Below are 16,881 nucleotides of genomic sequence, written 5' to 3' on the forward strand. Positions count from 1 at the left end.
GAGCCCCACTTCAGGAAGAAAAATCTCAAAAAGCCTAACCTTACACCTAAAGGAGCTAGAAAAATAACAAATGAAACTTGAAGCCAGCAGAAGGAAGGCAAAAATAAAGATTAGAGCAGAAATAAATGATACAAAAACTAAAAAAGATAACAGAACAGATCAGTGAGACCAGGAGCTGGTTCTTTGGGGGAAAAAAAACAAACAGTAAAATTGACAGATGTTTAGCCAGACTCTTCAAGAAAAAAAGAGAAAGGACTCAAATAAAATCACAAATGAGAGAGGAGAAATAAAAACCAACAGCACAGAAATATAAACAATTGCAATTTTATAATATAAAAAATATGCCAACAAACTGGACAACCTGGAAGAAATGGATAAATATATGACCTATCATAACAGAAACAGGAAGAAACACAAAATTTGAACAGACCAATAACCAGCAAAGAAACGGAATCAATAATAATAATAATAACTCCTAATAAACAGAAGTCCAGAACCAGATGGCTTCACAGGTAAATTCTACCAAACATTAGAGTCAATACCTTTTCTTCTCAAACTCTTCCAAAAATAAGAAAAGGAAGGAAAACTTCCAGATTTATTCTATGAGGCCAGCATTATCACCCTGATACCAAAATCAGATAAAGACGTAACAAAGAGAACTATCAGCCAATACCTCTGATAAGCACAGATGCAAAAATCCTCAACAAAATATTAGCAAACCAAATCCAAAAATACATTAAAAAAATCATTCACCATGATTAAGTGGGATTTATTCCTGGGTTGCAACAGTCATTCAATATTTGCAAATCAATGTGATGCATCACATCAGTAAGAGAAAGGATAAGAACTATATTATCATTTCAATAGATGGAGAAAAACCATTTAACAAAGTACGACATCCATTCATGATAAAACCCTCAACAAAACAGATTTAGAGGGAACATACCTTAATAAAGGCCTTATATGAAAAACCCACAGCTAACACATCTTCGCTGGGGAAAAATGGATCATTTCCCCTAAGTTCAAGAAAAGACAGGGATGTCCACTCTCAGCACTTTTATTCAACATAGAATCAGAAGTCCACAGCAATCAAAACAACAAAAAGAAGTAAAAGGCATCCAAATAGGTAAGAAAGAAGTGAAACATTCACTATGGATAGATGACATGATACTATATACAAAAAAATCAAAAGACTCTACCAAAAAACTGCTAGAACCGATAAATGAATTCAGCAAAGTCAGAAGAAGATACAAAATTATAGAAATCTGTTGCATTTCTATACACCAATAATGAAGAACCAAAAAGTGAAATTAAGAAATCAATCCCATTTAACAACTGCACCAAAATTAATAAGATACCTAGGAATAAACCTAACCAAAGAAAAGCCTGTACCCTAAAAACTATAAAACATTGATGAGAGATGACACAAAGAAATGGGCAGACATTCCATGCTCACAGATTGAAAGAACAAATATTGTTAAAATGCCCATGCTACCCAAAGCGATCTACACACTTAATGCAATCCCTATCAAAACACCACCAGCATTTTTCACAGAGCTGGAACAAGGAATCACAAAATTTGCATGGAACCATAAAAGACCGTGAGGAACCAAAGCAATCTTGAAAAAGAAAAGTGAAGCTGAAGGCATCACAATTCTGGACTTCACGTTATATTAAAAGCTATAGTCAGTAGATGGTATGGTACCGGCATAAAAACAAATATATGGATCAATGGAATAGAATGGAAAACCGAGAAATGAACCCACAATTATATGGTCAATTAATCTTTGACAAAGCAGTTAAGAATATCCAATGGGAAAAAGAGAGTCTTTTCAACAAACGGTGTTGACAAAAGTGGGCAGTTACATGCCAAAGAATGAAACAAGGCCTCTTTCTTACACCATACACAAAAATAAACTCAAAATACACTAAAGATTAAACGTGAGACCTGAAACCATAAAGACTGTTGAAGAGAAAACAGTGGCAGTAACTTCTTTTACATTGGCCATAGTAACATTTTCTAGATAGGTCTCCTGAGGCAAGGGAAACAAAAACAAAAATAAGCTACTGGGACTATATAGAAATAAAAAACTTCTGCATAATTAACCAAACTAAAATGCAACCTACTGAATGGGAGACAATATTTGCAAATGACTCATCTGAAGAGGGCTAGTATCCTAAATATATAAAGACTGATACAACTCAATACTCAAAAAACAAATAATCCAACCAAAAATGATCAGAAAACACGAACAGACATTTCTCCAAAGATGACAACCAGATGGCCAACAGACATATGAAAAGAGGCTCAACATCATTCATCATCAGGGGCATGCAAATCAAAACTACAATGAGATATCACCTTATACCTGTCAGAATGACTAGAACCAAAAACACAAGAAACAACAGGTGTAGGCAAGGATGTGAAGAAAATGGAACCCTCTTAAACTGGTGGTAGGAATGCAAACTGGTGCAGCCACTGTGGAAAGCAGTATTTAGGTTCCTTAGAAATTTAAAAACAGAATCACCCTGTGATCCAGTAATTCCACTACTGGGCATTCATCTAAAAAATATAAAAAACAGTAATTCAAAGGGATACATGCATCCATATGTTTACTGCAGTATTATTTACAATAGCCAACTGATGGAAGCAGCCCAAGTGTCCATCAATAGATGAATGGGCAAAGAATATGTGATACACACACACACACTGGAATATTACTCAGCCACGAAAAAGAACAAAATCTCACTACTTGCAACAACACAGATAGAGCCAAAGAGAATAATGCTAAGTGAAATAAGTCAGATAAAGGTAAATACCATATAATTTCACTCATAGGTGGAATTTAAGAAGCAAAACAAACCAGGAAAAAGAAAAAAAGAGGGGGAAAGACACAAACCAAGAAATAGACTCTTAACTATACAGAACTGATGGGTCACCAGAGAGGAGGTGGGTGGGGGTGAAATAGGTGATGGGGTGTAAGGAGGACACTTATCATGATGAGCACCGAGTAATGTATAGAATTACTGAATCACTACATTATATTTTTTTTTATTTTTATTTATTATTTATGATAGTCACAGAGAGAGAGAGAGAGAGAGAGAGGCAGAGACACAGGCAGAGGGAGAAGCAGGCTCCATGCACCGGGAGCCCGACGTGGGATTCGATCCTGGGTCTCCAGGATCGTGCCCTGGGCCAAAGGCAGGCGCCAAACCGCTGTGCCACCCAGGGATCCCTGAATCACTACATTATATACCTGAAACTAATATTAAAAAAAAAAAACATATTTTAAACACTAAGAATTGCCACATGTCAAAAAAAAAAAAAAAAGGCACATTATATCAACTATGTCAGATTCCTAAATGCCCAAACATATCTATTCATCCCTTCTTTCTTACTAAAAGGATACTGGTTTTGTTTGATATTGCAACATGCTCAGTTATAAGAGATTCTCTCCCTTTATCTATATGGTTGTTCGTAGTAGTTGCATGATCCTGTTCTAGCCAATGAGTTGTATTTAAAAAAAAAAAAAAAATCTGTGGAACTTTCTGGAAAGGTACTCTTTTACCAATACAAGAGGGAGAAGCTCAGCTGGCACACCCATCTTGCCCTTTGCCTTTCTCATCATTTCTGCTTAGAATTTGGACACAATGGCTAATGGTACAGCAACCATCTCCTGGTGGGACTGGAAATTAGAAGGGAGAATTCTCTGGGCAGTCACATCAACCTGGACAGGCTATCTCCAAATTGCTATCATGAGAAAAGAATAAAATCCTCAATTGATTAAGGCACTGTAGTTGAAGTCCTGTTATACGTGGACTGATGCAACCCCAATAAAATGATCAACACAATAAATAAAAAATATACACTAATGCTGATCAGTCAGTAAAACCTTTGGCAAGAGAGCTGGAAATGCTGCCTAAAGTTTCCTCCTTCCCACAAAAAGGTCTGAAGATCCCTGGCTTAGAACAATGCAAGCATTGAAGGACCAATAGCAAATTTACCAACACTTGGAACAGAAGAGCTCTGACAAGAGCACTATCTCTCTTTTTCTTTCTTTCTTTTCTTTTCTTTTTTTTTTTTAAGATTTACTTATTTTTTTATTCATGAGAGAAAGAGAGGGGCAGAGACACAGACAGAGGGAAAAGTAGGTTCCATGCAGGGAGCCAGATGTGGGACTCGATCCCAGTACCGCGGGATCACATGATGAGCCAAAGGCAGACGCTCAATCGCTGAGCCACCCCAGCGTCCCAAGAGCACTATCTCAAGCAGAAGAGAGATAAGGTGATGTCCATGAGAAAGGATATGAGGACCAAGCAGATACAAAATTCCAAGCAGAAAAGAAAACTTGCTGGGGAGCAGAGGAAATGACAGAGAAACCAGAAATGACAGCAAAGGAAAAGCATTTACTAAACAGGAGACTACAGAAAAATTTGAAGTTATTAATAAGTAATTGTAAACACAATTACACAAAACAGAAGTTCAAATTTTCTTAAAAATAAGTTGTTTAATCCTTAAAAAAAAACGTAAATCTTCAGAATCACGATTTAGCAACAACTATATTAATCTATGCATTAATTCAAAAGGAAAACCACCAGAAATCATACCTTAACAGTAGTATTTGATTTCATACCACATCGGTAGGTCCTCGCTATATGTGGAGTAAGATGGATCTCCTTGGTAAGCTGTCTCCATTTTCTACACTCAGGTTTTGTACACTGAACCTGGATGGAAAGCAATAGGTCAAGGTCAGTGAGTTGGCTAATCTTGCACTAGCATGCCTATCCTCCACCACTCACTCTGCCATATTCTCCACATGATGACCAACCCTTTTTGCACTACGCACTTTTTTCTTCCCCTCTGCATCACCACCACCCATATAATCCACTTTTATACCATCAGGGTAATGACTTCCAATTCAATACTAGCTCAGGCACCAGGAAAGTACAAAGGGGACCTAAGTTACTGTTGCCAGAAAGGCTTTCCAGCTCTAACCTAAGGAAATTACCAGTTAAATTTAGTCAAAAAGTATGCACATTTAATGAATGTGGTATCCTGAACTGGATCCTGGAACAATAAGGAGGACATTAGTGAAAAAACTGACGAAATCCAAATAAAGTCTGTAGTTATTAGTACTGTACTAATGTTAATTTCTGAGCTTTACATCATGGTTGTTAGATGGTAATATTAGGAGAAACTGGATGAAGGCTATATGGGAATTCTCTGTTACTATCCTTTTAATTTTTCTGTGAATTTAAGATTATTCCAAAATATAAGGTTTATTTTTTTATTTTTTTGTTTTTTTATTTATTATTATTATTACTTTTTAAAGATTTTATTTTTTCCTGAGAGACCCAGAGAGAGAGAGAGAGAGAGAGAGAGAGAGGGAGAGAGGCAGAGACACAGTCAGAGGGAGAAGCAGGCTCCATGTAGGGAGCCTGACGTGGGACTCGATCCTGGGTCTCCAGGATCACGCCCTGGGCTGAAGGCGGCACTAAACTGCTGAGCCACCCGGGATGCCCTAAGGTTTATTTTTTTAAGTGTGCAGATATACATATGGAAAGAATAAAGTTGGACCCCTACTTCACATACATACAAAAATTAACTCAAAATGAGGGCACCTGGGTGGCTCATTCGGTTAAGCATCTGACTCTTGCCTTCAGCTAAGGTCATGATCTCATGGGTCATGAATCAACCCCCGTGTTAGGCTCTGCACTCAGTTCGTAGTCTGCTTGTGATTCTCTCCCCCTCTCCCTCTGCTCCTCCTCCTGCTCATGTGCACTCTCTCTCTTTCAAATAAATCTTTTAAAAAATTAACTCAAAATGGATCAAACATCTAAATGAAGAGCTGAAGTGATAAAACTCTTAGGAAAAACATAGAAGTCAATCTTCAGGACCTCAGATTTGGCAGTGGATTCTTGAATATAACACCATAAGCATAAGCAACAAAAGACAAAAATGGATCAACTGCACTTTAAAAATTTTTGCACATCAAAAGACACTATCAAGAAGTGAAAAAGCAACCTATATGAGAAAATATTCACAAGTCATATATTATAAAGGTTTAGGACCCAGAATACATAAAAAACTCTTACAACTCAACAACAAAAGATAGCCCTAATTTTAAAATGGGTTGTTTAAAAAAGATGCCTTTTATTTATTTTTCTTGTCTGATTACTGCATAAAGAAGTAAAAGGCATCTAAATTGGTAAGAAGCAAAACTGTCACTATTGGCAGATGACATGATTCTATATACAGAAAGCTCTAAAGACTCCATCAAAAAACTTTTAGAATAAATGAAATCAGGAAAGTTGCAGAATATTATGTTAACATATAGAAATCAGTGTTTCTATGCACTAAAAATAAAGTACCAGAAATAGAAATTAAGAAAACAATCCCATTTTCAATTGTACCAAAAAGGATAAAAATACCTAGGAATAAACTTAACCAAGGAAATGAATGACCTGTACTTGAAAACTACAAGACGTTAACGAAAGAAACTGAAGATGACACAATGGAATGATAAACGATGCTCATGGATTGAAAGAAGTAGTATTGTTAAAATATCCAAAATATCCATATCCTAAACAATCTACAGATTTAAAGTAATCTCTATCAAAACACCAATAGCATTTTTTATAGAACTAAAACAAATAGTCCTGAAATTTGTATGGAACTACAAAAGACCTCAAATAGTCAAAATAATCTTGAGAAGGAACAAAACTGGAGGGCAGCCCGGGTGGCTCAGCAGTTTAGCGCCACCTTCAGCCCGGGGCATGATCCTGGAAATCTGGGATCAGGTCCCACGTTGGGCTCCCTGCATGGAGCCTGCTTCTCCCTCTGCCTGTGTCTCTGCCTCTCTCTGTCTCTTGTGAAGAAATAAATAAAATCTTTTAAAAAAGAAAAAAACCAAAAAAACAAAACTGGAGCTACCAAAATCCTGTAGTAATCCAAATACTATGGTACGAGCACAAGAGCCCAGAAATAAACCCATGCTTATATGATCAATGAATCTACAATAGAGAGGAATAGAATACAATGGAGGAAAGGCAGTCTCTGTGCTGAGAAAACTGAACAGCCATATACCAAAGAATGAAACTGTACCACTTTCTTACATCATACACAAAAATAAACTCAAAATGGATTAAACATCTAAATGTGAGGCCTGAAACCATAAAATTTCCAAAAGGAACCACAGGCAGTTAAGTTCCTGGACATTGGCCTTAGCAACATATTTATGGATGTGTCTCCTAAGGCAAGGGAAACAAAAGCCAAAATAAACCATTGGGATTACATCAAAATAAAAAGCTTTTGCACAGTGAAGAAACCATCAACAAAACCCAAAGACAACCCCCAGTGAACAGAAGATATTTGCAAATGAGATATCCAATAAAGAGTTAATATCCAAACTATACAAAGAACTTCAAAAAAAAAAAAAAAAGAACTTCAACAACTCAACCCCAAGAACAAATAACCTGATTAAAAACGGGCAAAGGACCTGAATAGACATTTTCCCAAAGACAACATATGGTTGGCCAACAGACACATGAAAGGATGCTCAACATCACTCATTATCAGGGAAATGCACATCAAAACCACAATATGATATCACCTTACACCTGTCAGAATGGCTAGTATTAAAAAGACAAGAAATAAGTGTTGCTGAGAATATGGAGGAAAGGGAACGCTTGTGGATTGTTGTAAGAACATAAACTGGTACACTGTGGAAAACATACAGTTTCCTCAAAAAAATAAACAGAATACAGTATGATCCAGTAATTCCACTACTGGGCATTTACCCAGAGAAAACAAAACACTGATTTGAAAAGATATATGCCCTCTATGTTTATTGCAGGATTGTGTAAAATAGCCAAGATATGAAAGCAGCCCAAGTGTCCAATGTTAGATGAATGGATAAAGAAGTGGTGTATATCTACACAACAGAATATAACACAAACATAGAAAAGAATGAGATTTTGCTACTTGTAACAACAGGGGTGAACTTAGAGAAAGCTGTATTAAGTAAGTCAGAGAAAGATAAATGCCATATTATTTTGCTTTTATGTGGAACCTAAAAAATAAATGAACAAACAAAAATATGAAGAGACTCTTATATACAGAGAACAAACTGGTGGTTGCTGGAGAGGAGATGGGTAGAGTGATGGGTTAAACTAGGTGAAGGCACCTAAGAGATACAAACTTCTAGTTATAAATTAGTCACAGAAATGAAATGTACAGCACAGGGAATATAATCAATAATTTTTTTAAATGGGCAAACGACTGGCACAGATATTTCGCCAAAGATGATAAACAAATGACCAATAAGCACACTAAAAATGCATTAATCATTATGAAAATGCAAGTCAAAAAACACAATGAGACACACCCACTTAGGGGAATCTAACATTCGTGCCCACTACAATAGCTAGAATCAAAATAATGGAAAACAAGAGTTGGTGAGGATGTGGCAAAATTTGAACGCTCACACAGTGCTGTTGGGAATGAAGACCATGCAGCAATTTGCTACGGAAAAGAGTCTTGCAGTCCCTCAAAGAGCTACTCTATGACCCAGTAATTTTATTCCTAGGTATATACCAAACACAACTGAAAACAGGTATTCTCATATTCATGCACAAATGTCCAGAGCAGCAACTATCTGCAATAACTAAAAAGTGAAAACAACCAAAATGTCCATTAACTGATGAATGGATAAATTCTGACCAATCCATACATACAATGGAAAGGAATGAATTACAACATAGACGAACCTCAAAAACATAATGCTATGTGAAAGCAGTCAGTCATGAAAGGTCACATACTGCATGATTCCTTTATATAAAACATCCAAAATAGGTACTCCACAAAAACAAAGATCAGTGGTTGCCAGGGGCTGGGGGAGGAGGAATGGAAAGTGACTATTCAATGGGCACAGGTTTCAATGGGCACAGGTTTCCTCTGTGAATAACGAAATGCCTTGAAATTAGCATTTGGTTGCACAATACTATCAACGTACTAAGTGCTACTAACTCATGCACCCTAAAATAGTTAATTTGGGGGCATCTGACTAGCTCAGGGGAAGAGCATGTGACTCAATCTTGAGGTCATGAGCTCAAGTCCCATGTTGGGTGGAGAGTACCTATATAAATAAAACTTAAAAAAATAAAAATAGGGATCCCTGGGTGGCGCAGTGGTTTAGGGCCTGCCTTTGGCCCAGGGCGCAATCCTGGAGACCGGGAATCCAATCCCACGTCGGGCTCCCGGTGCATGGAGCCTGCTTCTCCCTCCGCCTCTGTCTCTGCCTCTGTCTCTCTCTCTGTGACTATCATAAATAAAAATAAATACATAAATAAACAAACAAATAAATAAATAAAATAAAAAATAAAAAAAAATAAAAATAGTTGGGGCGCCTGGGTGGTTCAGTGGTTGAGCATCTGCCTTTGGATCGGGGCTTGAACCCGGAGTTCCAGGATCAAGTCCTACATCGGGGTCCCTGTAGGGAGCCTGTTTCTCCCTCTGCCTGTGTCTCTGTCTCTTTCTCTCATGAATAAATAAATAAATAAAAATAAAAATAGTTAATTTGGGGTGCCTAGGTGGCTCAGATGATTAAGCATCTGCCTTCAGCTCAGATCACGACCTTAGGATCCTGGGATCAAGCCTTGCACTGGGCTCTCTGATCACCAGGGAGTCTGCTTCTCCCTCTCCCTCTGTTCTCTCTCTCTCTTTCAAATAAATAAATAAAATCTTTAAAAAAATAGTTAATTTGGTTATGTGAACTTTGCATCAATAAAAAAATTTTAAGTGTCCAAGAGCTCCAAATTACCTGTAATATTTTTAAAATCAGCAAATTGCTTATTAAATGATGGCATATTTATCTAATATATACAACCACTAAAATATATTTTCCAAGAACAGCTACATAGAAAATTAAATCGATAAACTAAAAGCTACAAAAAAATTATATACAAAGCATAATTTTTATCCTAAATAAGATCTGTAAGCATCTTCTTTGTACTATGTGAATTATGAAAGTTTTCAACAGAAATAAAATATGTGATGTTTTAACAAATCCAGAAAGAAGAATGAGTGTAATAACAGATTTCCTAACACCAGTAATTTTCACCCATTCCAGCCATTCATTCAACATGTTTTTCTAGGACAATACAGCGTTTCCTTTTTTACCCAGTAGGGGAGCTGCTGATCTGCCATGAAAGCTTTGGGACTAGGTTCGGTTTTCCCATTGCTAGTCCATATTTTTTTCCAGGTAGTATATTTGTCATATCCATCCTTGTGGCTGAAAAAGAATAAAAATAAATTGATCAATCTAGAAGCTCAGCAGGTTTTCAAAACAGGAGGCAGATTAGTAAGTCTTTTCTAAAGGACTTAAGAAGCCATATCAAAAGGAGAGGGGAAGTTATCTGGGCACCCAACAAACAGGTGGTCAGGAAGGGTGCCTTCCTTCTAGTTCACCATAGAAAACTGTTAACCGACAGGGATGGCTACCTCTCTGTCCAGTGCTCCATGGCTGTAAGCATCCTCCCCCAAATCTCTGCATTCCTGCCCCACGCACTGCCACAGAAGAGGAAAGCAATGCCTAGATTTTTTAGAATCTGCAGACTACAAAGAGTTCCTGTCTCACAGCTAGTACTTTCTGAGCCGTAAGCGTGCACACATGTAGCACGCACACACCCAACTGCTGCATCAAAGTTCTGGCACAGCTGTAGTTGGCATAGGCATGGGTGGAAAGCTAGAATAATTTGGTCAGCCCAGGAGCTCTGTCTTAATTGTCTGACCCCTTCTGCGGCCCCCCGCCACTGTCCCCTCCACCATGGAAACCTCAAACAATTGGTGAACAAACCTTCTGTAGTAATGGTCAAAGCATTCATTACAGAAATGCTCCCCACAGGAGAGGTGATACCATCGGGATGTGTAGCCATTCTTGGCACATCTGAAAATAGCAAAAAACATGTGGATTTGGTAATGAATAAGCATTTCCTTGTGCTTTTTAAAAAACAGGTATTAAGCACATCCTATGAGCCCATCCTGTACTATCTCCACATAGAATCCTAACAACCAAGAGTTGATGACAGGGGGAACTAAAAGGATGTTTGATCTCTAATAATACCTGGTAGACACAGGGACTTAAAGACCCCTGGTACTTAGCTGGCTACACACCAGAAGGGCCCAGGGCTTAGAAGTTTTTATCAAGACTCCCCGCAGCAAGGACAGGGTTTCATGACATGAAACAATGAATGTCGCTGTGCTTGCTGCAAGCGGCATGTGCAGGAAGAGACAAGTGCAGTCTCTAGCAATAACATATGGCTCAATATTGAATAGCCAGCCGGAATCGGACCGTCAAGCACGCTCTCTGGCAAACAGAACCTGTCAGCCAGCCAATAATGTAGCCAAAGACTGAAATATAACTCCACTGTGAACACTAACACCACCACCTCTGTGATGAAAAAATAAAAATGGGATTTGTTTTCTAGGCTTTATTGGCTCAAAACCTTAACTGAAGAGTTTGCTCGGGACGTAAAAGGCCATGCTTGGGTCATCCCAATAAAAATGACAACAGCGCAGGCAGCTTCACGGTTTCGGGGAGACCCCCCCTAGGGCTACTGGAAGAGGAGGTATGTTGTCTGAGGGGTAGAAGCAGCACAGGAAAAGTGAACGCACGCTGGTCCCCATGGGGAGTTCAGGGTCTTCTCTACTGTGTGCCCAGCCCTCACCCCATCACACCCTCAACCCCAGGAGAGGTACAGCCCCAGTGGGCGGGATGTGAGGACACCGATGGGCTGCCACATAGAGCTGCCACGACTCGGTCTCATGGGGGAAGCAGACAGTGTGTGGTGTGCACGAAATGCTCGTGTAGCGTCTCTATTCTTAGAGGACTTACAGTATCTCTATCTTTAGGGAAACCATCTTGGAGGATGATGCTCCCACCAAGAATGCTCTCCCAGGGAGGCCAAGAGACATGCCTTCCGCACAGACCTTTCCGAAGCGCTTGCAAAGCACACAGGACACGCGACTGTGCAGCCTGACTTCTCGCATCTCCTGTACTTCTTCTCAGACCCGCCATCCTCGTCGTCGTCTGTTGTCTCTGTTGCTTTTTTCTTCGCCTGAGGAAGAACCAGCCGAGGTCATGATTCCCCCAGAACAGCCAAGGGTGAAGGAGGTGGAAGGTTCACGACCAAAATAACTTTCACGTTGTGAAAATCAATGACACCCTGCCAGTAGGTGAGGGGCTGACAGTACAGCAAGTGCTGGAAGACCGCAGCCTGCAAATGACTTGCTGGAAACACAGAAGTAGCACTTGTCTCCGAAGACAGAACTAAAACGCTTGTGAGCCCCTCTCAGGAAAAAGCTGTACTGTTCAAAACAAAAGCCACTCTCAAATTGAGATTTTCTTCTTTTTTTTTAAGACTTTATTCATTTATTTATGAGAGACAGAGAGAGAGGCAGAGACACAGGCAGAGGGAGAAGTAGGCTCCCTGCAAGGAGCCCTGTGGGACTCGATCCCAGGACCACGCCCTGGGCTAAAGGCAGGCACTAAACCACTAGCCACCCAGGTGTCTCGAGACTTTTTTGTGTAATTAGAGCAGTGATATCCTCTCAGTACGGCAGATTTTTAAAAACAGAATATGTATTTTTTAAGCTTATATATGTATTTAAGTCATCTCTACACCTGACATGGGGCTCAACCTCACAACCCCAACATCAGGAGTGGCACAGTCTCCCAACTAAGCCAGGTATCACCCAAAGTTGAATAATTTTTAAAAAGACTTGGCATTCAATACCTTTCTTTAAAAAAAAAAAAATGCCCTAGAAAAGAAATGGCAGCAAGTAACCTGCCAACGGCACCCAACCGGCTACAAGCTCAAGTCCAAATTCCTATCAATGACACCAAGCCAAGCATGATCTGGCCTCAGCTCATATCCTGGAAGCAACCACACAGCTGTGATTCTCTGAACAGCTCATGCTGATTCACACTCTATGCCTTTGTCTTTGCGGTTCCCTCTGCCAGATGTACTTTTTTCTACATTCTATCACTTTATCACACTGTGCTGCAATTGTTCCAAGGGGAATTTCTCCACTAGGCCAGAAGTTCCTTGAGGATTGGAAGTATACCTTCTCATCTCTAATACTTCAGCCCCAATCATAATAATTTCATGTATTCAAAACAGGTGCATTGGGGGGCATAGGGCTGGCTCAGTCAGTAAAGCATACAACTCCCGATCTCAGGATTTTAAGTTCAAGCCCCATGTGGGGTGTAGAGATTAAAAATTTAAAAACTTGGGGCACCTGGGTGGCTCAGTGGGCTAAGCATCAGACTCTTGATTTCCACTCAGGTCATGATCTCAAAGTGGTGAGATCAAGCCCAGTATCGGAGGGACTCCACACTAGGGTACAGGGGCTGCTTAGGATTCTCTTTCTTGCTCTCCTCTCCCTCTGGCCTCCCCCCACCCTCCAACCTCTGCTTGCTGTCTCTCTCTTAAAAAACAAAAATAAAAACCCCAACAGGTGCATTAATGAACAAATGATTAATACCTGCCTACCGGAGCTCCTCAAAGGCAGGCTATCTGGAGAATGATCAAAAGATGCTTTTTTCTTTGTCCTCCTCCGTGGTGTTGCCATTGTTTCAGAAAACCTAAAAAAAAAAAAATTAAAAAAAATTAAATAAGTAAACAGTAATACTTTCAACACTCTGGAGCAAAATGATTACGTAGTTCACTAGGCAAGAGCATATGCAGTTAGACTGCCCTATTGTGAAGCCACTGGTTGCAAGCCACTTAATCTATGACTGAGCCTCAGTGTTGCTGTATATAAAATGAGCACAGCAAGTATGTACCACAGCAGTGGTATGAGAAGATAATCTATTTAAAGCCCGAGACCTGGCATATTATAAGTACTTAATAAATGCTGTCCTTTAGAATACGCATTTAAAAATATAAAAATAAGGAATACCACCACACAGATGACCAGTAAACCAATTATACTGCTGTTTATAAGATTCAATGAGTAAAAAACACCTAATCTTTGTTCCGTTCCTCTATCATCTTAGAAGCTTCTGAATTTTGATCCTACTATTCTTTACAAAGAAAACTCATTTGTTCCCTCTCAGTAAAATCTCAGGCACATTGTCCAGTCACTACTGAGTTTAGGAATCTGGGTTAGTCACTGGTATCGCCTACCAGAAAATTTTATGAGCTCTCAAACTAGTGTAATAGCAGCGCAGTTAAACAAACATTAAGAACCAAAATTTAAGAAAAGGACCAAAATCTATAAGAAAAATAATGCATAGTAACCATGAAAGTTTAAGAGTCATAAAATTAGTATTTTCAGTTAAATAAGGAATAAAAAGGCTTACCATAAGAACACAATAACATACAGATTTTATAATCATCACACAATTCTTTCCCTGATCTGTTGAATTTACTACACATACCCACACATTCACACTCTAAATGATAGCATGAAAAATAAATAGAACATACCTATGAGTAAGGAATTTGAAAGTGCAAAAGTATAATGATACAAATTTCACAAATATAATCTTCATTTTGGAGAAAAGCCTTGTAATCCTGTTTCGTATCTGTGAGTTGTACTAACATTCATAAGAGCATTTTCACGGATTATTAACATCATGTGAAAACTTGGTTCACCACCTACACCAACTTTGAATAATCTTGACATTGGTGATAAAGAGGACATTCCTCTGACTCAGTCTCCATTTTCTCAAAACCACTATGTCAGTTATGAACGCATAAACCCTATACATATTCTGAAATGCATTACAGTTATGCATTAAATAAGTTGCTTTTGATTCTATACTGCTCATTATACTGCTGGATAAAACACTAATACTGTGAATAAAACTACTGTGTACCTATAATTCTTATACCCAAAGGCTTTCTAGATCACATTTATATTTTCAAAAGGCTGTCTGATCTAAAAAATTTCTTTATATGATACATATACCTCACAAGATTCATAAAATGACTCACAAAGCACATATAAATATATATATATATAGTGTATGCAAATGTATATGTAAGGATTGCAGCAAAAATATTTGAGTCTAATGTGGGATTCAGGAACATAAATATAATCAGCCAAATATAAGTTTCATGCAACATTTAGCCCTGTCACCTAGGAATACTGGCAGCTCAAAAGAAAGCATAGTTTCTGGAAATTTCAACAAACATTTTAATCCAACTGTGGACTGGAAAATATGTATTTAATTGCAATGAAGAATTATACAACTCCAGAAATGGTTAAGAGGAAAGGAAAACATTAATTATAAAAGCCATTGTTAGGTCTGTGTTGTCTAGGAAAAATATAAATATAAAAAAATACTTTTAGCATTAGTATACTTTTACCTTTAATTATATAATTAACAGTGATATTCCCTCATCATTTTCTGACACTAATTTCTGTATTTTCACTGTTGCTGGGTTTTGGGGGCTGAAGATGAAGGGAAAATTTTTTAAGTTGGAAGGACTACAACTTTTGTGCTTTTCAATATAATCTTAGAAATACTGATCACAGGAGCTAACAAATGAGTATACTAAAGGTGCTCTCACCTGGTTCTTCAAAGTGATAAACACACCTAACTAAATATAATCAATGTGTTTCATATTCAATATAGTTATGTAAGCATATATCTTCCTAATTTTAAACTTATAGCTTTGGTTTTCTTCTAACGTGACCAAAGGAAGAAAAAAAGTGAGGTTCTGGTCCGGGGAGGTGGGGGGGGGGCCACAAATATACATCTGGATATATCCATGTCTAGATTTCTATTTTAATAATTCTGAAGGCTTTTTTCCTGAAGTATGCCTACTAAACAATATTTTTTCAAAAACCACAGAATTCACCAAAAAAGGAACCCAAAAGGCTTCAGACTGGAATAAAAATTTACAGTGGCACCGGCATAATTTCTAAACATAAGGACAAACTAACAGACACTTCTTCCGAGACAACACAAACCAGAACTTCCCTCTGGGCCACTTATTAAAATACAGCAGGACTAGCACCTTTTTTTTTTTTTTTTTTTTTTTGCACCTACATTAAATCAAATTTTCCGAGCCAGGTCCACTGCCTGCATGCTTTACTGAGTACTTTCTCTGCCTGAAAGGCAATTATTGATAGTCGTATTCTCCTATACCTCCTGAAGAAACCTCTCTTGCCCCTTCTTCCACTACAATAGAGTTTTTAAAAAGGGTGGGGGGGTGCACCTGGGTGGCTCAGTAGTTGGGCTCTGCCTTTGACTCGGGTCGTGATCCAGGGATCCTGGGATCCAGTCCCACATCAGGCTCCCTGGGAGCCTGCTTTTCCCTCTGCCTATGTTTCCGCCCCTGTCTCTGGGTGTCTCATGAACAAATAAAATGTAAAAGTAGTAATAATAAACAAACAAAATGCAGGAGGCCTGAGTCTTGCGTGCACCTGGAGAGTGCCCAGCTCCCCAAGTGGAGGGTCCGCACTCTCCGGCACCGCACCCCCGGGAAGGCTGGGCCTCCCTCCGGCTGGATTCCACATTACGGAACCCTCACTTGCTACAGCTGGGCCTGCCTCTCTTCCTTCCTCTTTCACCTGCCAGCTGCCGGGCTGTGGACTAACAGCTACGGCGATCGGGCCGCCCCGTCCGGGTGCTCAGGCCCGGAGGAGTTACCCCAGCAACCTGGCAAAGCCGCTCGCGTCCGCACGCGTGGTGGCTGCGCCCGAGGGTTACGACCGCACCTGGGGGCTGTGCGCGCGAGCACACCCGGGAGCCCCCCGCCCCCGCCGCCGCCCCCGCCCCCCGGTCTGCGGCTCCCGCGGCCAGCGGGCACTCCCCAGGTGACAGGGCGCTGACAGTCCCCCGGGGGGAGGGAGCCCCAACGTCC

General features: G+C 39.4%; 1 protein-coding gene across 2 annotated transcripts in view; it reads right to left on the bottom strand.

Moving 5' to 3' along the window:
- The window catches only part of KDM1B (lysine demethylase 1B), a 60,183-nt gene that overhangs the window by 42,736 nt on the left and 566 nt on the right, over positions 1 to 16,881 (bottom strand). For both annotated transcript variants that reach the window (XM_072813849.1, XM_072813850.1), the window contains exons 2-6: positions 13,547 to 13,646; positions 11,990 to 12,117; positions 10,857 to 10,946; positions 10,181 to 10,292; positions 4,609 to 4,725 (exon numbers count right to left, since the gene is read on the bottom strand). In XM_072813849.1, the coding sequence (XP_072669950.1) occupies positions 4,609 to 4,725; positions 10,181 to 10,292; positions 10,857 to 10,946; positions 11,990 to 12,117; positions 13,547 to 13,633 (534 nt within the window). In that variant the 5' untranslated portion in view covers positions 13,634 to 13,646. The remainder of the gene's footprint in view (positions 1 to 4,608; positions 4,726 to 10,180; positions 10,293 to 10,856; positions 10,947 to 11,989; positions 12,118 to 13,546; positions 13,647 to 16,881) is intronic.

The sequence above is a fragment of the Canis lupus genome, chromosome 37 (genome assembly GCF_048164855.1).
Source record: "Canis lupus baileyi chromosome 37, mCanLup2.hap1, whole genome shotgun sequence".
NCBI classification, from domain to species: Eukaryota; Metazoa; Chordata; class Mammalia; order Carnivora; family Canidae; genus Canis; species Canis lupus.